Source organism: Macaca mulatta, chromosome 16 (assembly GCF_049350105.2).
Source record: "Macaca mulatta isolate MMU2019108-1 chromosome 16, T2T-MMU8v2.0, whole genome shotgun sequence".
NCBI classification, from domain to species: domain Eukaryota; kingdom Metazoa; phylum Chordata; class Mammalia; order Primates; family Cercopithecidae; genus Macaca; species Macaca mulatta.
Window position 1 is genome coordinate 78,701,355 of NC_133421.1, and position 24,396 is coordinate 78,725,750.

The following is a 24,396-nucleotide window of genomic DNA, read 5'->3' on the forward strand; positions in this document are numbered from 1 at the left end:
TGTGGTTCCTGAAACACTTTAGGTTTTGTCGTGACTCCTTAGAACATCATCATCCTCACTGGACAAAACACTACTCTATTTTAAGATTAGCTGGAATGTCACTTCAATTAGTAAATTTGCCCTGATGTTTCTTATCAGAGTATATCCTGCTTTATAGTTTACCTCGTACACCATTTTAAATTCCATGATAGAACCAGGCATGGTGGCACGTGCCTGTAATCCCAGCTACTTGGGAGGTTGACGTAGGAGGATCACTTGAGCCCAGAAGTTTGAGGTGGCAGTGAGCTATAATCATGTCTGTGAATAGCCACTGCACTCCAGCCTGGGCAACAGAGTAAAACTTTGTCTCTAAGAAAAAAAAAGTTAAAAATAAAAAATTCTATGATAGAATCTAAACTCTTATTATGACTATATATCCATGTTTCAATCTCCCCCAGTACCAGTATCCCTGGAGAAAAGTGCCTGTGTTTTACTTATTTTCTGATCTCCAGTACTTAGCACAATGGTTTTAATATGGAAGTTGTTCTGTGTATTGTGCCTCATTAATGAAGTAAATAAATGATAGAATAAGATAATCCATTAAATCACCATCCAGCAAAATTCAAATGTAATGCAGTTAGATTCCTTTAACTTTATACTCACTTCTATGATAGCAGCATTAATTGCAGCTTGAAAAGCTACAAAGCCTTTCTCCCAGAACTCTGAACTTTCACACTTCATTTTTTCATTCATTGCTTGACAGTGAGCTTTAGAAGAAGAACACATCCATTATTATGGAATGATACAATCTTGGCTACAGAAAAAAACAAAATTTCAAATGTTTCAAAATGCAAAGTCCATGATAATATAGTGGATGATAAGTCTTCTCAGTTGAGATTTGCAGAGCACACCCACACGGAATATAGCAGAATTACTTTACGAATATTTTTAAGACCAATTCTCAATGATTTTTCATTATATTTTATAATTCTTTCCATTAGTCAAGATTGCTTTCCTTGAGCTCGGATCTTCTGTTGCTTATGTCAAGAAAACACTAAACTTTAAGAAAATGTTTGGGAGTCAATGAGCAACATCGTTTTGTTCAGGTGTTTTTTTAGGAGTAACTTACAAATAATAGTAAATATAATTTCTTAATATAACAATGTACTTAAGCACATAAGCTTCATTTAATAAATATGAATCTCCTTTATGTTCAGAAATTAAAGGTATATGTTGTGGTTGTATATGTTTGTGTAGTTTCACCTCTGCTATCAGGTATGGTCCCTTTGTGGCTACTGATACAATAGCAAAAAAAATTTTTTTTCTTCTACAAAAGTTACCTGAATGGTCTCTGTGCTCTTTCATCATGGGGATTCTATGTCCCCAAGAAAACTTCAAATGGTAGGAGAAGGTATCAGTAAAGATGACTCTCACTGCATCTATTGAATAGTTCAAATCCAATTCATCCATGCTTTTTTCATCAGGCCACCCCATGATTGTTCTTCCTGCCATGTGAAGAAAAAAAAGAATTAGTTAAGCAAGAAGATGTCTACCTGGCCATATTCAATTATGTTGAGGTTATTTTATGTTAAAGCTATTTCCTTCCTAAAGGCAGTGCTGGGCCTAAATAAGACATGGAGGGGAAAGGGGTGGGAATTTCTGATGTTCTAGATAAAATCAGAAATGTATGGCAAACATTAGTATTTCAAATATAATTTACCCTTCCAAATAAATCATTTAAACAATGTATCATTCTGTTCTTACACTGCTATAAGAAAATGCCAAGACTGGGTGATTTATAAAGAAAAGAAGTTTAATTGACTCACAGTTCCCTATGACTGGGGAAGCCTCAGGAAACTTACAATCATGGCAGAAGGTACCTCTTCCCAGGGAGGCAGGAGAGAGAATGAGTGCAAGCAGGGGAGATGCCAGATGCTTATAAAATCATCAGATTTCATGAGAACTCACTCACTATCATGAGAATAGCATGGGAGAAACCACCCCCAAGATCCAATCACTTCCCACTGAGTCCCTCCCTTGACTCGTGGGGATTGTGGGGATTCTAGGGATTACAATTCAAGATACAATTTTGGGTGGAGACACAGCCAAACCATATCAAACAATAATTTAAGGCACAATGAATTTGAAATAATTATTGGTATTGGAAATTCCAATGGTATTGGAAATAATCATGGGTATTAGTACTGGTATAAATATTGACATTGGAAATACCAATACATTGATTTAAATTCACATACAAACAAACCTATCTAATGTTGGAATATATGCTGCAATTACAGTACACATTTTCATTTGGAAGTGGTGTCAATATAGCCAAATTTCCAAAGACAGCATAAGACTGTTGCATTTAGATAGTGTTTCCTTAAGAGACTTTGTTTATTCTAAAATATATAGTGCAAATGGCTGACTGTTACTGATCTAACCCAGGCCATTTAACCCATATAGTGCATCCTCCTGGTGTAATTCAACAAGTTCTTTTGTCCTCTGTATTTTCTACAATCCAGCAGCTAGATCGAGAGGCTTAATCAGACTCAGGTCTAATCCTTTTTTGCCAGCTGATAGGTGTTGATGTGTTGTTTTATGAGAGGCTTATAATTGCTAATTGTTTTTCTTTTTGAGACATTAGCAGCTGTTGACCCTCAGCGCCTAGGTCCATTAATTCAATGGGAGTTTCAAAATGGTGATGTTTTATTTCTATCATTTTTTTCATCTACTAATATAAAACATTTATAAAATAACATTTTCCATTATCTATTTGGTTGCGCAATAGTTAGTTCACGTGGGATATGTGCTTGTATTTTCTCTTTATTTGCTATTTTCCATAATAAGAACTCATTACAATAGGCTGAGTATCTCTTATCACATGCTTGAGACAAGAAGTATTTTGGTTTCAATTTTTTTTTGGATTTTATATTATTTTCATACACACAATAAGAAATCTTGAGGATGGGACCCAAGTCTAAATGTGAAATTCATTTATGTTTCACATACACTTTATACACATTGCCTGAAGGCAATTTTATACTCTCTCTATATATATATATATTTGTTTGTTTGTTTGTTTGTTTGTTTTTGTTTTGTTTTGTTTTGTTTTTGAGATGGACTTTCGCTCTGTCACTGATGTTGGAGTGCAGTGGCACGATCTTGGCTCACTGCAACTTTTACCTCCCGAGTTCAAGTGAATCTCCTGCCTCAGCCTCCCAAGTAGCTGAGATTACAGGCACAGGCCACCACGCCTGGCTAATTTTTGTATTTTTAGTAGAGATAGGGTTTCACCATGTTCGCCAGGCTGGAACTCCTGACCTTAGATGATCTGCCCACCTCAGCCTCCCAAAGTGCTGGGATTACAGAAGTGAGCCACCACACCCAGCCTATACAATATTTTAAATGATTTTGTGCATAAAACAAAGTTTTGACTGCGTTTTCACTGTGACCCATCACATGAAGTGTACTGGTCTGTTTGCACACTGCGATAAAGACATACCCAAGACTGGGTAATTTATAAAGGAAAAAGGTTTAATTGGCTCACAGTTCTGCATGGCTGGGTGAAGCAGGAAATATAAGAAAAACAAGTAAAGGGAAAACAAGTCCTTCCCTGACCAGGCTGACTCACTCCAAAGTCCAGCTGGAGCTATGATTACATTATCTGCAATGCCAGGCAGGGGCCTCAAAGAAATGGATTCCAAGAGCAGGGATGAGAAAAGCAAGTTCTTATCAGTCTCCCCGTGAAATCCTCTCCCCACGCTACGCTCTTATAACTACTTTTGTAACTATTTCTGCAAGGTTGCAAGGATTTTGTAAGTTCCTATTTTTCCATTTGTGCAGGATGGCAAAGGTCACAAGACATGCCTAAGTTGCAAAACCTGTCACGGTTTGATTAACTGCCTTTGTTCTGCTTCTGTAAGCTCAGTTTCCCCATTCCGCAAGTTTCACACCACTGGCTAGCCACCCGCCTTCAGCTGCATGAATAAAAGTCAAGCCCTGTCTTTGTTCGTAGCTCAGCCTCTGGATATTAATCTGCTGGGCCAGTGGTCACCTAAATAAAATACTCCTGTTCCACCCATCTGGTCTCTCTGGTCTCCTGATTCCCACAACATGGGGAGACCTCAGGACACTTACAATCATGGCAGATGGGAAAGCAGGCACCTTCACAAGGTGGCAGGAGAGACGGGAAGCAAAGGGGGAAAAACCCCTTATAAAATCATTAGATCTTGTGAGAACTCACTATCATGAAAACAGCATGGGGGAAACTGCTCCCATGATCCAATCACCTCCCCCCCTCAAAACATGGGGATCACAGGTACCTTCCTCTACATGTGGGGATTACAATTAAGATGAGATTTGGGTGGGGACACAGAGCCAAACCTTATCAAGAGGTCAGGTATGGAATACTCAACTTATGCATCATGTCAGCGCTCAAAAGTTTTCAGATTGTGGAGCATTTCAGATTTTGGATTTTAGAATTGGGGTGCTCAACCTGTATCATCCTCTAATGGTAAAACAGTTACTTATATTTTTCATTTAATAATTTGATGAAAGCATGGACTTGTGCCACATTGGCTGCTGAGTTCTTTTGCCATGACCGATCAGGTCTTGATGGCTCTCTAAGCTATCTGGAATGACAAAGTTCTTCACCTTGTAAATGTCCTGCCCTAGATCTTCTCTTCCATACTGTGACTCCCAAGTTTTAAGGACACATGGGTGAGAGAATGAGACTATTCCATACTTACTTATTTGGTCTATCACACTTTACACATTTAACAGTTTCAATTGCATTCAAAAACTATACTAGTAATATAATTTCTGAATATGGTTTCAGTTGCTTTTCTCAAATTGGCCCTCTCTGCTTTCTGATGGATAATTATGAACTCTTAAAGAAGTTTCTTTAGGACCATCAGATACCTTATTGTTTCTCTTTGTTCTCTTCCTACACCCAGAGAGAGAAACCATGCCAATTTTGTGGCTTTTAGAGCTTCATCCCACCCACATATATACTTTGTGGTACAAGGAAACATGTCACCTCTTTTCATTGTAAATATTGCCCATGGGTTTTTGAAATGATGTCTAGTTTCTCTCTCAATATTTATGTATTTGAAAAATCATGCTGTCACTACAGTCCAATGTTTCCAGAATCTTTTCACAAACATACATTTAAATAACCCTGGACTATCTCATTTCGATATGTACAATTATGAGGATAACCCTTTTAATATGGAATTTCCTAAATGGGACACTAGTGAACAAACCAGAAAAAATCTTGAGACTTGGAGGGAATATACATTAATGTTGTTAATAAACTCTAGAAACTTGAGCATTCAATATAATTTGTGACGGATATCTCAAAATGAATTTGCGCCTTTTGCAAATAAGGAAATTACTATGAACAACCAGGGAACATACCTTTTAGGAATGGGGCTGAAGCCACTTTGTTCATTATCTCTTGGGTAGTTTTGGATTCAGGTGCAAATGCAATAACATAATTAGTATCATTAAAATTATCTACACGTCCCAGATCCATTGAAGGCATTTGAGGAGAGTCATGAACTTGATGTAAATTGGAGAAAAATAGGTACAGAAACAGTACCAGAAGAAATGAAAAGAGCCATTCCTATATAGCAATAAGAGAAAAAGGAAGCAAACTGGTAGATGTTATACCACAGATAAATCATCCACAAACAATTTGAAACACTTAATTCTGTTATTTGGCTTGCATTGCATTTGTTCTTTCTCCTAGTTCTTAAATATCCTGATTTTCTTTTGCTCATTAATCTGCATATTTTAAAATATGCACATTGTGTACCAAGACAGAATTGTAACATCAATTCCAATTACAATTGGGAATCTAAGTTTACCACACTTTAGTGCAAGTGATAAAGGCTGGATTACTTTATGAATGGCCCAACAGTTTAGTCATGTTAAAATTTTAGTGACAGTGATAAATAAATAGTAGGAGACATGGAATAGGTAACCAGCTTCTGTCAACAGGAGCAAGATCATATTTTTACCTTCTGTTGCTGGTATGTGGAAGAAGATAGTCCCAAAACGTTGTCCCCCCCAAAAATGTAAAAGTCTTTGTCATTGTGACCACATTCAGGAATTGGAAATACAGCAGAATGCAATTGAAACCCAGTGATAAGAAACTAGTTAATTAGTTATAATTCTACACATATGTCATTTTTAAAAGAGCTATATGTCATCTTCATCATATGATCCTTTTTCAGCTATGTGTGTTGGTCTATATCTATACCTATTTCTATCTTAATAGAAAAATAAACATAATGTTTATATAAAAAAAGAGGTAAAAGTTTAAAGGTAAAACACCTATATAGGGTGGAATCTCAAACTTTTACATTTATATAATCTTTTCCCTATGCAGGAATTGCTGTATACTTTATTCCCTGCCAATCCAAGCATTCAATATGTGAACACACACGTATTGACACATGCATGAACACACACACACATACGCATACACACACTAGTTCATAAGATCAGATGTTAATATAACTTTTGAACTATGAGTATTCTATGAGTGATTTTATTATATTTTTCTGAGTTTACTAAATTTTTTGCACAAAGCACATCTAGTCATTCTTATGATCAGAAGAAAATAAGTACTATTTTAATAGAAGTAAAAGTTCACAATACCATTTTTCCGTTTATTTACATGACCATTATTTCTTTCAAACTGACATTGTCTGTGTCTATAGCGACATTGTGTAGAAGTGCAACAATTTGCCTTTGGATTGTTTCTTAAATTTTGGATTCCCTGCCTGTTTTTTACTTTGGCCCTAAACTTCTCTATACCAATGTGTTCATGAGATTCAAATGAGCTCAGAGGTTAAGAATTGTTATCTCTGCAGTATAAAGATATAGCTTTATTTTTCAAGGAGTTTATGAATTTTTAAAAAAATGCCTCTAGTAAGACATAAAACAATAATACATATTGTAATTTGAAAAAATAAATTTTACTTGAACAAATAGCAAAGCCCAGAATTTGGAAAAAAAAAATCTAGGTTAATTGGACTACACATATGTGCAATATTAAATAATGAAAATAAAGTGTTTATGTTGTCCGATAAAATACTTTTTCATCCTCTAAATATGAGAACACATAGACTCTGAACCATACCAACAAGGTCTGTCTTTTCATCCTCCATTTTTTAAGACAGTTCTTGCAAAGAAGAGCCCATGTTTGCTGACTCACACTCATGCATCTGTTGCTCATTTTGACTTGTTTCCTTTAAAAAGATGAAAAAAAATGAAGTAAATGTGAAGGTCTAAAGCAGAAAACATTGTGCAATCAAACATAAAAGAAACATTGTAACAGCTGTTTCTAGTTGCATTCCTCGAGAAGAAGAAAGTCAAAAGGCTAAAATAAAAACATATGAGGCAATGTTTAAACCCAATATTGAAGGAAATAAGAATTAAAACAACTATCAGATATAATTTCTCCATCATTGGATTGAGAAAAATCAGAAGAGTGACTAGTGTCAATCGCTGCTATCTCCTCAGCTGTGGGTGTTGTTAAATTGTCTAACGGGGAGAAAGGAACTTTCTGCTCTGTTGTTGGGGGTACAAACTTACCCAGTCACGTGGGTGATTCATTACTAATTCATTACTACTTAGCAGTATCCTACCATCAATCAGTTCTGCTCCTGGATATGTAGCTCAAGGAGATTCTTACATGGGTTCATGAGGGGACCAGTGCAATGATGTTCTTTATAATGTAGATTATTGTGGCATAGTGTTATAAAACAAATTTTTATGGATACAGCCCTAAGATTACTATGTAGGATTCAGGAGCACTGGATTGGCATACACCCATCCACTTGAAGAGATCTTAAAAATATAGCTCCAGTTCAAAGGAAGAAAGAAAGAGAAAAGGTTGAGCATTAGGTCACAATATCATTGGTATCAATTCACATTACATGTGATACACATTTTCCAAAAATATTCAGGAACTAAAGGATCATCATCCCTAATACAATAAAAAGGTTATCTTTGGAAGTGGGAAAGAAGAATGGAGGTTGGGTGAAAAGTGGGAATTGGAAATTAAAGAAAATAAGTAACCAAACCAAGATAGGAGCTTTGTTTGAATCAATTATTTTGTGTGCCACAAACTTATGAGATTAACTTTTACCCAGGACATCATATCCAGCTACCAAGAGAAAATTACAGCCTGCATACAGTGGCTCATGCCTGTAATCCCAGCACTTTGGGAGGCTGAGGCAGAAGGATTTCTTGAAGCCAGGAGTTAGAGACCAGCCTGGGCAGCAAAGTGAGACCCCATCTCTATTTTTTAAAAAAATCAAAAAATTAGCTGGGTATGGTGCCTGTAGTCACAGCTACAAGCTACTTGGGAGGCCGAGGCAGAGGACTGCTTGAGCCCAACAAGATTGAGGCTGCAGTGAACCATGATCATGCTACTGTACTACAGCCTGGGTGACAGAGAGAGACCCTGTCTCAAAAACAAATAGAAAAAACTGTAACACATACTAGAACGCAAAAAAAAAAAAAAAAAAAAGAATTATAAGGAGGGCAAGTATCAGAATCAAATTCAGATATGGCAGAAATGTTGCAATTATTAGACTAGGAATTTGAAACAACTATGTTTAAAATACTAAGGGCTTCAACGGATAAAGTAGATGACATGTAAAATGCAGCGGGGAGCAGAGGGAAGCCCACACCTGTTTTTCTGCATAAAACACTTTTGATAACAAAAGTGTGGGTTTTTCCCACCAAGAAATTCTCCAGTTCTCGGTGGACACCAACTGGGTGTCCTAAAATTCAATTGATTTCAATTCTGACACTGTCCACTTGGAGTTACAGCAGATCACACAGATTAAGGACTCAGTCCCAAAAGACGGCCCCCCACTTCAGATGCCAGTTACAAGCCTGGGTCTTTTGTACTTCTGACTAACTGGCTACATATTAGGGGTTCCCACATCCACTCCTTGGGTTTGATAATTTGCTAGAGTGGTTCACAGAACTCAGAAAAACAGTCTACTTGCTATTATCAGTGTATTACAAAGGATAAAGCTCAGGAACAGCCAAATAGAAAATATGCATAGGGCAGGGTATATAGGACGGGATGCTGAGCTTCCAGTAACTCTCTGGGTGCACCACCTTCCCAGCACCTTGAGATGTTCACCAACCCAGAAGTTCCCCAAACTCCTACAGTTAGGGTTTTTATGGAGACTTCATTACATGAGCATGATTAATAAAATCATTGGCCGTCGGAGATTAACTTGAACTCCATCTCCTCTCCTCTCCCTGGACATCTGGGGATGGGGCTGAAACCTTCTAATCACATAGGTGATTCCCTGGCAACCAGTCCTATCCTGAAGCAATCTAGGTTATTTCTGCCATCAGATATCTCATGAACACGAAGATACTCATTTCACTTCAGAGATTCCTGGTCTTAGAAGCTCTGTGTCAGGAACAGGGACCAAATACTATAACAAATGCTATTCCCATCACCCCCATGACTCTGGAAATTACAAGGGTTCTAGAAGCTTTTTGCCAAAACTAGAGGGCAGAGACAAAATACATATTTCTTATAATGTTGCAACATGCAAGAACAGATGGGCAAGGTAAGAAGGGAGATAAAACTTCTAAGACAGAACCAAAACTAAATGCCTAATATTAAAAAAATACTATCAGAAATGAAGAATGCCTTTGATCTTTGATGAGTTTATTAGTAGACTACACACAGCTGAGAAAAGAATCCAAAACTGAAAAGAAAACAAAAAAAAGACTGAAAAAAAAAAAGAGCAGAATATTTAAGAACTGTGGGACAATTAAAAATGTGTAACATATGCCTAATGGGAATATCCAAAAGAAAGAAAGGAACGGAAGAAATATTTTAAACAGTAATGACTGAGAATTTCCCCAGATTATGGCTAGATACCCAACCGTAGATTCAGGAAGGTCAGAGAACACCAAGCGGAATATTTGCTCAAACAATTTCATCAAGGAATATCATTTTCAAACTCCAGAAAATCAAAGATAAAGAATAAAAATATTAAAGAAGCCAGAGGAAGAAAACATCGTTTCTATAGGAGAGCAAAAATAAGAATTTTATCTCACTTTTCTTCAGAAATCATGCAAACAAGAAGAGAATAAGGTATTTAATGTGTTGAGAGAAAAAAACCCCACCAACTTAGCATTCTACCCTTAGTAGAATGTACTCTGTGATATTATCCTCAAAAAGCTAAAGAGAAGTACTTTCTCAAACAAACAAATAATGAGAGAATTTGTTGCCAGTAGACCTGCCTTGAAAAAATATGAAAAGAAGTTGTTTCAAAAGAAATAAAATGATATGTCACAAATTTATATATAAGGCTGGGCACAGTGGCTCATGCCTGCAATTACAGCATTTCAGGAGGCTGAGGTGAGAGAATGGCTTGAGCCCAGAAGTTCAAGACCAGCCTAGGCAACGTAGGGAGATCCTGTCTCTACAAAAACAAAATTATTGAAATTAGTGAGGCATGATGGCTTATGCCTGAGGCCCTAGCTACTCTGGAGACTGAGGTAGAAAGGATCACTTGGGTCTGAGAGGTTAAGGCTGCAATGAGCTGTGATGGCGAAACTGCACTCCAGCCTAGGCAACCATCTCAAAAAAAAAAAAAAAAAAAATCGGCTCTACATAAAGAAAGAAAAAGCATCAGAGAAAGAAATAATAAGTGAAGGTACAATAAAAACTTTTTCTTATTTTTAATTGATCTGAAACATAATAGGATATAATAGCAATGTATTCAATTGTGTATACTTATGTGCATACATGTATATAAATGCTGCATATATGATGTATGTATTACATTCATATATAATGTTCATGTATACTTATTTACAAGTGAAATGAATGACAGTAATGGTATGAGAGACAGGAGGGAGGAATTGGGGTTATTTTATTACTATAAGATACACTACCGGTGAAGTGGTAGAGTGATATTTGAAAGTTGACTTGGATTAATTGTAAATATATATTGCAAACTCTAAGGCAACCATGAAAGAAAGTAAAAACAAAAAACAAAAATAAATGACATTCTAAGAAAGAAGGAAAAATGAACTTATATTAAATGCTCAATTAAAACCACACAAGGCAGAAAAATTGTAGCCCAAAAATAGAATTGAAGAAAAGAACAAGAGCAATAAATAGAAAATGGTAACAAATTTGGTAGATACTAATCCAATATGTCAATAATCACTTTGATCATCAATGGTCTAAATGCACCAATTAAAAGATAGAGATTGTCAGAGTAGATGACAAAAAAGATGTAATTACATGTTGTCTACACGAAACCAACTTTAAATATAAAGACACATATAGATTAAAAATAGACGCACAAATATAGATGGACCATGCTAACACTAATCAGAAGAAAGCTGGAATAACTATATTAATTTCATATGGAGCAGAATTCTGAAACAGAACAGACTTTTCATTCAAAAGAAGGAAAATTATCAGGGATAAAGAGAGAAGTTACATAAAGATAAAGGGGTCAATTTTCCAAGAAGTCATAGCAATCTTTAACATGTGTATGCTAACAACAGTGTCAAAATACTGAGAGAACTGCAAAGAGAAATAGATGAATCCACTCTTATAGTTGGAGACTTCAGCACCTCTCTTGGCAGAAATGGGCAGATCCAGCAGGTAGAAAACAAATAAAATCAGAGTTGAACTCAATAATATAGTCAACCAACTGGATAAAATGAACATTTCTACACACTATTTCACCCAACAATAGCAGAAAATACATTCTTCTCATGCTTACATGGAATGTTCACCAATATAAACCAAATTTGGGCCATAAAACACACCTTAGAAAATTTAAAAGAATAGAAATCATACAATACATGCTCTCAGGCCATGGTAGAATTACACCAGAAAGCAGTAATAGAAAGATAGCTGGAAAATCCCGAAATACATGAAGGTTAAACAACACACTTCTAAATAACATAAAAGTCAAAGAAAAAAATCTAATGACAAATTAAAACTTATTTTGAACTAAATAACAATGAAAACGCTTATCAAAATTTGTGGCATACAGTGAAAGCTTTGTTTAGAGAGAAATTTACAGCATCCAATGCATACATTAGTAAAGAAAAAAGATCTAAAGAAAGCAAAATAAAAGAAATAGTAAAAATTATGATAGAAATCAATGAAATTGGAAACAGGAAATCAATAGAGAAAAATCAGTAAAACCAAATGCTGGTTCTCCGAGATCAATAAAATCAATAGGCCTCTACCAAGGCTAACTAGGAAAAAAGAGGGAGAGAACACAAGTTGCTAATATTAGAAATGAAAGAGGGGGCATCACTACAGATCTCATAGACATTAAGAGGACAATCAAGGAATATTATGAACAACCCTATGCTCATAAATTTGATAGCCTAGGTGAAACGAATCTGTTCCTTCAAAGAGACAATCTGTTGAAACTCACACAAGAATAAACAGACAATCTGAATTAGCCTATATCTGTAAAAGAAACTGATTTAATAATCAAAAATCTTCAAAACAGAAAGCATCACTGGTGGTTCCCCAGTGAATGGGTTCACTGGGAAATTCTATCAGACTGTTAAGGAAGAAATTGTATCAACACTCTACAATCTCTTTCAGATGCTAGAAGCAGAAAATGAAATAAAATTCTCAATCTTTGTTCTGTATCTTTTAACTCCTTGTTCTTCATCCCCTGGGATATTTACAAAGCCTACTTCATAAGGTGAAGCCTAATTAGATACGATATACTGTGTAAGAGATAATGAGCAGAAGGAACTAGAGTAGAGTGATGGTGGTAATAACTATTTTGGAATAGTTGAATATGTGGTGATGAAGAGGCACAGAAATAAAATCCAGACCTATGTCACTTTGTCAGTGGAGATTTTCCTATGAAACATTCCAAGAGGTAGGGAGACTTGGAACTCATAGTTTTAACTAGCGTTCAGTGGTGTGAAAATGCATTTTGGGGGGACAGTATGGGCATAAAAATGTAATTATTGTAGAAAGGACTGTTGAGTCAAGGAACAGGTTTCATGTTATTATAGACAAACTTTATTCTTTCAAAGCAGATAGCCCACTTTTACTGTTGGTAGAAAAGAGCACCCAAACTAATCTTCACATCTATGATGGCTATAACCTGCCTACACATATGTGGATAGGCGGGAGGTGGAGTGAGGGATAATGAATCAGCTGAATAGAGATAAACAAATCACATAAAATTGTCCTTGAAAGTACTTAAACAGATACCTCATTCTACTATTGTATTATTGAAATCAATATAGGGATAACTATTTGTAGGCACCAATGTTGCTCTGCTATTTTCAATGAGAGACAATCACCCATGCCTGTCTGCTTATGGGCTCAGCCTTGGCCTTGAGGGTAACCCACATAAGGGCCTAGGCTTACAAGAGAGAAAGAGAGAGAGAGAGTGACCTTCAGGCTTGCACACAGATCCACCAGTCAGCCAGATTTCTACTTTCTAAAACATGGGCCAAGGCTTTAGTAAGTCTTTATAGAACTGTTTGCAGAGAACAAACAAAGAATTCAGGACATGTCTGTCCAAAAGTCATTAACTGACCTACTACAACATCATGAAGGTAACTTATTTCAGATATGACAATTTCAGTCTGGTAGTGCGGGTATAATGTAATTATTTATACTCTTTCATGTTAGCACAGCTCAAAAACTATAGTCACTCATTTCTATTTGTGGGTTCTGCACTTGTGGATGCAACCAACTGCCGGTAGATAATGCTCAGAAAAAAGGATGGCTGGGTTTGTACTGAACATGTAGAAGCTTTTTTTTTCTTGTCATTATTTCTGAAACAATAAAGTATAACAATTATTTACATAGAATTTAGATTGTGTTAGGTATTGTAAGTAAGCTAGAGATTATTTAAAGTACACGGGACAATATACGTAGGTTAAATGCAAATATGACACCATTTTACATAATGGTGCCATATATTAGGCAGAATAACAAAAATGGTCTGAAAGTTGTAGAGCTTTAATGACCAAGATAACTGATAAAGAAAATGTAAGACCTAATCTTAGCTAACAAACCCAACATTCTAGGATGGGAAACTCACCCAGGAAATGATTCAAAGGTAGTAGTTCAAGCCTTGGTACAGTGGAGCACAAGGCCAGTTGACTGATAAGGCCTGTGTTTTCACGTCAATACCATTATGTTGCACATTCCTTTTATCCTCTTTTGGCGCCATATTGAACAGGAATGGCAATCATAAGATTGCATTGCCCGTTCAATGGTTTTACGGATGAGGGTGCTCCTGGATCCCAGGTTCATGGTTCATCCTGCCAAATTCATGGCAGGAGCAAAGCTGTGAATATGCTGACCCCTTCTGGTATTCAAGAGACAGGTCAAGTGGGAAGATGATTTATTCAAGTCAGCCTCAAGGAGGTAGTACCAGAGATGAAGCCTATCCATGGTCTATTGCAGGGAATATTGTGCTGCGATTGAAGTCTGAAGGGCAAGGTGTATTAGTCTGTTCTCACACTGCTAATAAAGACATACCTGAGGCCGGGCACGGTGGCTCATGCCTGTAATCCCAGTACTTTGGGAGGCTGAGGCAGGTGAATCACAAGGTCAGGAGTTTGAGACCAGCCTGGCCAACATGGTGAAACCCCATCTCTACTAAAGATACAAAAAATTAGCTGGGTGTGGTGGCAGGTGCCTGTAATCCCAGCTACTTGGGAGGCTGAGGCAGGAGAACCAGTTGAACCCAGAAGGCAGAGGTTGCAGTGAGCTGAGATAGCGCCACTGCACTCCAGCCTATGCAACAATGTGAGACTCTGTCTAAAAAAAAAAAGAAAAAAAAAGAAAAAGACATACCTGAGACTGGGTAATTCATAAAGGAAACAGGTTTAATTAACTCACAGTTCTACATGACTGGGGAGGCCACACAATCAGGGCTGCAGGCAAATAAGGAGCAAAGTCACGTCTTATATGGCACCAGGCAAGAGAGCTTGGGTAGGGGAACTCCCCTTTATAAAACCATCAGATCTTGTGAGACTTGAATACTATCATGAGAACAGCCTGGGAAAGACCTGCCCTCATGATTCAATTACCTCCCCCTGGGTCCCTCCCATGACAGATAGGGATTATGGGGGCTATAATTCAAGATGATATTGGAGTGAGGACAGAGCCAAACCATATCACAAGGCATAGTTGAAGAGGAATGTGATAGGCAGAATAATGGTTGCATTCTAATCCTGGAATTTGTGAATATGTTACAATATATGACAAAGGGGAATTAAGGCAGTAGATGGAATTAAGGTTGCAATCAGCTTACTTTGAAATAGGGAGATCATCCTGGATTATCTGGGCAGACCCAGTGTAATCACAAGGGTCCTAAAAAGTAAAACAGGAGGCACACGAGGAGATCAGAGTGAGGCAGTAGAAGAAGGGTTTGATATGCTATTACTGGCTTTGAAGATGGAGGAGGAAGACCATGGACCAAAGAATGCAAGAAACCTCTAAAAGTTACACAGGGTAAGAAAACAGATTCTCTCCTATAGCTTCCAGAAAGAGACACAGCCTGGCCAACCCCTTGATGTTAGCCCAGTGAGAGCCCCGCCTCACACTTCTAACCTCCAGAGCTGTAAGATGATAACTCTGTTTTGTTCTAAACCATTAAGGTTGTGGCCTTTTTTTTTTTTTTTTTTTTTTCACAGCAGCAATAGAAAGTTAATATGGGGGCAGGTTTGGGGAAAGGGGTCCGAGAGCCTGAGGCCTGAGAACAAGACGGGAAGACATTGTTGGACATTCCTTTTATGACGCACCTCATCAGCATAACAAAGGAGGGCATGGACTTATGGTTAAAAACTGTCCAAAAGTGACCAAAGAGATTCACCAGTGATGCAGATGAGTTCCTGATAATCATGCCATCAGAGCAGGCTGTGATAGCCTGGAAATCCTGACTGAAACCAAACTGCTACATTTCCAACTAAGAAATCAATGCTGTGAAAAACCTCAGTATCTGAAAGGGTTAAATATGGTGCCCACGTGACTACTCTTCTTTCTTTCTGTGAATTAATGTGTGTGCCAGAAAATATTTTCGAATAAAAAACAATTACATAATCCCATTGTCATGAATGTGGTTATTTGTCTCTGAGCGTTAAGACTGATTTTTTTCCACCACTGAACATCTTGGTGTAAATATCAGAGAAAAAATATACCACCTACCATAATAATATAAAACATCTAATTAGCTTAAATTGTTCTCAATAGGAAATTGTATAATTTGGAAATAATAAATTGGTTATAAAAAGCCAATCATTTCTCAGTCAGATAAAATTCCTGTTATTCACAGAACAAATTTTTCTAATTTGTTGCACTAGGCAACAAATTAGATCAAAATTTTTTTAAAGTATAATAAATAAGATCAGTGAAAATCTTTCTGTAAGTTTTCTTGATGAAAATATTCTCAAGCCATTTAAAAACAATTCAAAACTCAGAAAATTGTGCAACCTGCAATGCTTACAATTCCTCTGGCAGTAAAATTAAAAACAAAGAAGAGTAAGTAATTCAAATAACTTTGGAAATAGTTCATACTTATAAAGAAGCATCATAATGTTACATTTATTTTTATTTATTCAATAGCCTATTAGATAATGTCGCTGTTTGTCCAAACATGCTTTAGTTATGAGGTAAAAATACAAATTCTTAGTTCTTCAATTGGTTATTTAGTCATACAAAATAAAACAGATGATTTGAAAAGTCAAAATGACTCGTTAATAACTTACTACATTTAATGGTTTCTACGTAAATGTCTGGCATTCCTATTTATAGTCTTACGTTATATTTCTATATGCAAAATAACCACAATTTTAGAGGTTAACTTACTCTCAGGAAAGCTGGAGGAAAAATCTAGAAACACAGTTCATCCATGGGTCTCTGCATGTTCTGGAGAAGAATTCACATTCCTTTTGGGTCACTACTACATCATGCTTTTAATTTCACGTTCATTGTGAATAGTTTCTGTTTTATACTGATTTCCAAGGAGAATTTGGTCTCAGTTCAGCCAGGCTGCCAAAATATCTTCTGCTCACGTGGTGATTTCTTTGCTGTTTTCCATTTCTTTGTTTCCTGCTAGTTCCTCAGCAGGGAGTTTGTCGTTGCAGATGGTTGGCTGGACATATCAAAACATTAGGAACTATTAAACCAAGAAGAATCTAGCCTTTCTCAATCAGTCTTTTCATACAAGGCCCTAATGGGAGAATTGACCCCAACACAATGATTTAAGCAAAGATAAGTGAGAACCTAATCCAGAGAAGAGTAGAGCAGAGCAAAGTGGAAAATACACACACACACACATATATATATGTATAAAGCAATAAAGCAATGTCATTTTTTTCAGGGTAACAAAGGAAACTCTGAGTTTTCATCTGCACCTCAGTTTCATTGTGTGCATACTAATTATAGCATCTTTCATGGTGCTGAAGCGAGGAGAATCTTTAAAGAAATCTCACATAACAATTATCTGTGTTCCCAAAGCCTCCAGGTTTGTCACTTCTGCAACAGTTCCCATGAAACAAACTACTTTCTCCACCAGTAACTACTGAATTTTAGAATGTCCTGCTTTCCAGTATTGTTAGAGAAACATTTTTAACTGGTAATAGATGCCATTCTGTCTATTTTTGAGCATCTTGTGTAAGTAGAAGAAAAGACTGTTCCAAAATTCTTAAAATTCATGGAGTTTATCTTTGGCTGAAGAGGATGGGGTAAAGGACCACTATCTTTCTGCTTACAGCCAGTAAGTCTGTTAAATTCTTCTGTACTGTAATTTCTTCCTGAACACACAGCTGAAAGGGAAACAATAAATGCATGCAATTCTTAAATCAGCCTCTTATCTGTGTCCCATGGACCATGACAACCAAATGAACTCTTCCTCACCCATTTCCCATTCTCTCAATATTGATGCAATTATATTTATCCTTTTTCTAATTATATGGGATCCAGAATTTGCTCAGCAAGCAGTCTGTGGAAGTAGGCTGAACTCCTGAATCCATGAGACTGTCAAACTTTAAAAAAAAAAAAAAAAAAAAAAAAAAAAGACTTCTGATTGTTTCCGTATGTCTACAGAAAAGGTTGGAGGGTTGTATTTTCTGCAGAAAATACAAAATTATCACATTTAATAACATCACCAACATTTTGTGCACAGAGAATATACTTTAGGAATTTTTTTTTTCCAGTAACTTGTTTCCTAGAAGAACTTTGTACCTAGGTTAGAGCTTATGAGTTCTGGCCCTAGTGGACTTTGACTTTCGGTTCTAAATTCTGTTTTCAATATATTTCCTTAAATGTACCACACTGTAATCTCTGTGGCACTATAACAGAGCAAGCTCCCTCTCATTGATCTTCTTTTTAATATTTTCTAGATTAAATAATATTTATTTACTTTTTTTTTTTTTTTTTGGAAACGGAGTCTCCGTCTGTCGCCCAGGCTGGAGTGCAGTGGCGCTATCTCGGCTCAATGGAACCTCTGCTTCCCGGGTTCAAGCGATTCTCCTGCCTCAGCCTCCACAGTAGCTGGGACTACAGGTGCCCGTCACCACAGCCAGCTAATTTTTGTGTATTTTTAGTAGAGACGGGTTTTCACCATTTTGGTTAAGCTGGTCTGGAACTCCTGACCTCAAATGATCCGCCTGCTTTGGTTCCACATAGTGCTGGGATTACAGGCGTGAGCCACTGCGCCCAACCTATTTACTCTTCTAAAGAAGCTTTTGAATCAATTTACCAATTCAAAAATAATCCCATGGAAGTTCAAAAATGAAATGGCACTGATTTTATACCGTAATGTATACTTTTTTTAGCAAGTACATATAGCATTTATCGTGTCTAAGACATACTTAAATATTAAAACATTTAATCCACATAATAATCCCAAGACGTAGACATTATTCTAATCACCCCATTTTACGAACCAGAAGGGTGAGGCCCAGGGAGTTATGTAACTTGACCAAATTCACACAGATGGTGAGTAGCGGAAACTAAGTTAAAACTCAGACTATCTGTAGAGTCTATGAGCTCAAATTACAAATGCTATGCTGTCTCATTTGCATATGTCTCTGTTTATTCCATTATTCTTACTATGTGCACATATTTTACAATTTTCCTGGCCTTTTGTTTCATTTATTTTGCAGCAGTATTCTCCAGTGCCAGAAACCTTACAAATTTCATGTGATGTGTTTTGCACCACACTAAAACATTCTTCTTGGAATCCTTGCTGGCTATTTGTAAAGAGGACTTGTCACCCCATGACCTGTGTGCAGCCCTTCTCAACACTGTGCAAAAACAGAAAACTTGGTCAGTAAAGAAAGAAGGATGAAGGGGTCCAGCTGCCTGATAAAGAAAGACTGAGAATGTCTGCTTGTTTCCCAGGGGCTTTTATCTTCTTGCTTTCAATTCTTTCTCAGATCCGGCTGCACTGACTGCATGTGAGTTTTATCAGATATCCTCCAAACATTTCTCTTTGTTTTCGCTCGATCTCTCTGTCTCTCTCTTTCTCTCTCTTTCTTTTTTGGTGGCGTAATCTCCACTCACTGCAAGCTTCACCTCTCAGGTTCACGCCGTTCTCCTGCCTCAGCCTCCCAAGTAGCTGGGACTACAGGCGCCCGCCACCACGCCCTGCTAATTTTTTGTATTTTTAGTAGAGATGGGATTTCACCATGTTAGCTAGGATGGTCTGGATCTCCTGACCTTGTGATCCACCCGCCTTGGCCTCCAAAGTGCTGGGATTACAAGCCTGAGCCACCGCACCTGGCCCTCTTTGTTTCTTAAAAATGTAATAAATTCTACTTGGTCTTGTTTTGTGCTTTTATTTTTGCCTTGAAATATCCTTTGTGTGACATATTCCTGCCCTCCACTTTTATTTGCAATTTGCATTTCTCAGATATATTTTGACAGACTCTTATTACACGCCTGAAGGATGCCCGTTGAAATAGTAAAACTGCATTTCTCTTTTTACCTTATCTGCCAATCTTCTGCTTTCCATGGGCAAGACAGGGAAGGGGACGTAAGTCCTTACGTTACCCAATCCTTTTCTTCCAATCATCTTATTTTACGGTCTCTTTAAATTATGCTTTCCTGTTATTTCCCATGTATCCATTTCTATAGTGACTGTGTTTTCTCTGTTCCTTTTTTCAGGTTCCCCTTTTCCTTTTTCCCCACCTGTCATCTATAAAGTTCTGGATCAGTATTTTGTTCTACTAGTGATTGCCCTCAAATGTTAACAAACATATCAGAATCTACACTACTCTAGCAATATAAAAAATCAGCCTATGTCTCTATCCATCTTTCTCCCCTATCTTCCTGTTCCTTATAGGATACACCCGTTAGCATATTTGAACTTAAAACGTTAGTTCTACTCCTTGCTAACTGCAATGCAGGGCAAGTAACTTACCTTGGAGCCCCAATGATTTATGCAGGGAGCTTCAGTTTTCTCATCTGTGAGATCCAGAGGACACAATAATATTTAACAAGGGTTGTTTTAGAATTTAGAAATTTAGGATTGGGGTGGAGGGGAGATGGTAGGGATTAAAGAAAATAACATATGTAAAGTATTGAGTGCAGTACCTTGCAATGAGGGATGACTCACCAAATGTTAGAGACTATACTCTCCACGGCCGTGTCAAAACTGGACATTATAGGTGTTTGTAAATTTTACCAGTCTGATTAATAAAAATTAGTACCACTTTGATAACTTATATTTCCTAGTGTTGTCAAGAATATTTTAATATAATTTTTGGCCATTTGTAAATTTGTTTTACTATAACGAATCTGTTCATTTTCTCCATCTGTATTTTTGTTACTCTGTTATTCTATTATTGTTTTCTGTTTTTGTTTATGCTCTGACTGAAAATGTCTTATATTTCTCACTTTAAAAATAGCATGTTATTGCTTTCTCAGCCAGATATGATGATAAAGTACTTTTGGTACTCGTAAGTTTGAGGTTTTCTGTTTTTCTTGAGTAGACATCTTAGGGTTTTCTCTTTAACTACAAGTGTAGGGAATTTCACGACAGCGTGCTCAGGTATAGTTTTTTGGATTTTGTCCTACATGGCACTTTGTGTTCATTTGTACCAAAATACCACACAGTGGAATTTTGTAAGATAATAGCAAAATTTTTATTGCTATTTCTATTTCTATTGTTGAACTATGCTAATGTGAATGCTCCTTCAAAAAGGATATAAATAAAATGGTTAATAAGAAGTAACAAAAACAGAGATCACATCCAAAGAAAAATAAATATCCAGATGCCAGAAATGAAACAGGAAAACAAAGCTAAAAGGAGATTGCTATTTTAAGCCAGTAAGTTTTAGGGTGTTTTGGCAAAAGCTGATTGACAAACCAGCTAAAATATAACTCATGTGTAAGGATAAAATAGGTATATCTTTATCCCAAAAAACTGAGATTTCTATTTTATGGACGTATCTGAAAGAACTACTAATAAATATCCTCCAAGAAGGAAAAAAGACTGAATCCAGAAAGAAGTAGTTGAATGCTAACAACTAATAAATATAATAGTGAACTAAATAAATATTGATTGTGCAAACTAATGATGATAATGACTAATGTGTGCAGGGGGCAGTGTTAAACACAATGGACAACTCAAGTATCAAACAACAGTTATATGGGAGGAGAGAGCCATGATCAGAACTAAGTTCCCTAAAAATCTTATGGTTTAGGAAGAGGACAAAGATATGATTAACTTTAAAACTGCATTCTTCAATAAGGTAGCCCAGGTGAGTATTTAAATATAATTTTTAATTAATTAAAAATCAAAAAAATTTAAAATTCAATTTCTTCACCTCCAACATGTAAAGAGCTTGGAAGTCATTATTTCCTTTCTTGCCATAAGAAAAAAGCTAAGCAAACTGAAAATCAGTGATGTTTCTTGGACCCATCAGAGACTGAGGTTCCAGGGCAAGCTATAACCCTAAAATCCAGAGAAACAAGTGAATACAGAGAATCACAGCCAAGATCAGCTTACTTGGAGCAGAAGTCACTAGAGCCAGAAATTGGTAGGACAAAATGCATAAATGGTAATTTTGATGAACTGCTGGAGGTCGAGTGTGGCCTGCAGTGGGGGGAGCCATTCCTGGGGTCAGTACCCTTAATGGGCAGAAGCAGGTGGGTGTAACTGGAGGAGGGGAAAACCTGTGGGCGTCAAGGATCCATTCAGCACTAGATCTGGCACCAAAGCAGGGGAGGAGGGTCTGACCTCCCCATTCTTCTATCCTCAATCTGTTGCTGCCACTTTCTGTTGGATTAATCAAACCCAATCGGAATCCAGGCATCAAAGAAGAGAATTGGTGATGCAATACACAGTGGTCAGCTTCTTCTACAAGCGGTGTGTTAGGGAAATAGGGAGTAAAGCCAGCACTAAATCTCTCTACAACAGAGTTGAAATAGTTTAGTTCTTTTTCCATTTTTCTTTTGGTCCCTTCTTTTGTTTTATTCTGATCTTCCATTTTCATATTCATGAATCTGCTCCTAAATGTAATCCTAATAAAACCCAAGTTAATAGCTTCAAAAACAACAATATTATGATATTTTTGCAAACTATGTCCATTTTAATACTTTTAAAACATTTATACTATATCTGATATTGGTTATTCGGTATCTTGTAAACATTTCCATAACACTTAAGAAAACTCAGAGTTTATCAAAAATACAAGTGACTATTTCACCTATTGTTATCTAAAGTGGTTATATATATTGTCATGTTATTCATTTGAGCAAGACAGGAGAATGTATTGCTTGGGTTTTAGAAATAATTTAAATAAATTCAATTATCACTATAAAACAAATTTACATTTATAAAGCAATAATGGTTCCAGAATGAACAAATTATAGGTTATTTATCACAGGTTTGGAAATGTAACTTTTCAGATACAATTATATCTGTAAAATATACAGATAAAATATTTAATTACATAAAATGCTTATATAATTGATAAGAAAAAAATTAAAGCACAAATATAAATGAACAAAAAATACAAAAATTAAAAAATAAAAGGCAGCTCCTGGGCAAGATGGCCAAAAGGGAACAGCCCTGGTCTGCAGCTACTAGTGAGATCAGTGCAGAAGATGGGTGATTTCTGCATTTCCAACCGAGGTACCCGGTTCATCTCATTGGGACTAGTTAGACAGTGGGTGCAGGCCACGGAGGGGGAGCAGAAGCAGGGTGGGCCATCACCTCACCCAGGAAGAACAAGGGGTCAAGGAAGTCCCTCCCCTAGCCAAGGGAAGCTGTGAGGGACTATGCCTTGAGGGACGGTGCACTCCAGCCCAGATACTATGCTTTTCTTATGGTCTTCACAACCCACAGACCAGGAGATTCCCTTGGGTGCCTACACCACAAGGGCTCTGAGTTTCAAGCACAAAACTGGGTGGCCGTTTGGGAAGACACTGAGTTAGCTGCAGGAACTTTTTTTGTACCCCGGTGGCACCTGGAATGTCAGTGAGACAGAACCATTCACTCCCCTGGAAAGGGGGCTGAAGCCAGGGAGCCAAGTGGGCTAGCTCAGCAGATCACACCTTCATGGAGCCCAGCAATGTAAGATCCACTAGCTTGAAATTCTCACTGCCAGCACAGCAGTCTGAAGTCGACCTGGGATGCTCAAGCTTGGTGAGGGGAGGGGTGTCCGCCATTACTGAGGCTTGAATAGGTTCCTCTCACAGTGTAAAAAAAGCAGCCAGGAAGTTCAAGCTGGGTGGAGCCCATCACAGCTCAGCAAAACCACCATAGCCAGACTGCCTCTCTAGATTCCTCCTCTCTGGGCAGGGCATCTCTGAAAGAAAGGCAGCAGCCCCAGCCAGGGGCTTATAGATAAAACTCCCATCTCCCTGGGACAGAGCACCTGGGGGAAGGGGTGGCTGTGGGCACAGCTTCAGCAGACTTAAAACATTTCTGCCTGCTGGCTCTGAAGAGAGCAGTGGATCTCCCAGCACAGTGCTTGAGCTCTGCTAAGGGACAGATCGCCTCCACAGGTGACACCTGTGCCTCCTGACAGGGAGACCTCTTCCAGCAGGGATTGACAGACACCTCATACAGAAGATCTCCAGTTAACATCTGGCAGGTGCCCCTCTGGGACAAAGCTTCCAGAGGAAGGAGCAGGCAGCAATCTTTGCTGTTCTGCAGCCTCCGCTGGTGATACCCAGGCAAACGGGGTCTGGAGTGGACCCCCAGCAAACTCCAGTAGACCTGCAGAAGAGGGGCCTGACTGTTAGAAGGAAAACTAACAAACAGAAAGCAATAGCATCAATATCAACAAAAAGGATGACCACGCAAAAACTCCATCCAAAGGTCACCAACAGCAAAGACCAAAGGTGGATAAATCCACGAAGATGAGGAAAAACCAGTGCAG

At 37.5% G+C, this 24,396-nt stretch overlaps 1 protein-coding gene across 2 annotated transcripts in view; it reads right to left on the minus strand.

Moving 5' to 3' along the window:
• The window catches only part of ABCA9 (ATP binding cassette subfamily A member 9), a 77,901-nt gene extending 59,810 nt beyond the window's left edge, over positions 1 to 18,091 (minus strand). The window contains exons 1-5 of one of the 2 annotated variants that reach the window (XM_077972602.1): positions 16,868 to 18,091; positions 7,133 to 7,241; positions 5,401 to 5,608; positions 1,320 to 1,484; positions 643 to 746 (exon numbers count right to left, since the gene is read on the minus strand). In XM_077972602.1, coding sequence (XP_077828728.1) covers positions 643 to 746; positions 1,320 to 1,484; positions 5,401 to 5,608; positions 7,133 to 7,228 — 573 coding nt within the window. In that variant the 5' untranslated portion in view covers positions 7,229 to 7,241; positions 16,868 to 18,091. The remainder of the gene's footprint in view (positions 1 to 642; positions 747 to 1,319; positions 1,485 to 5,400; positions 5,609 to 7,132; positions 7,242 to 16,867) is intronic. The other variant, XM_077972603.1, reaches the window with a different exon arrangement.
• Between the last annotated feature and the right edge of the window lie 6,305 nt (positions 18,092 to 24,396).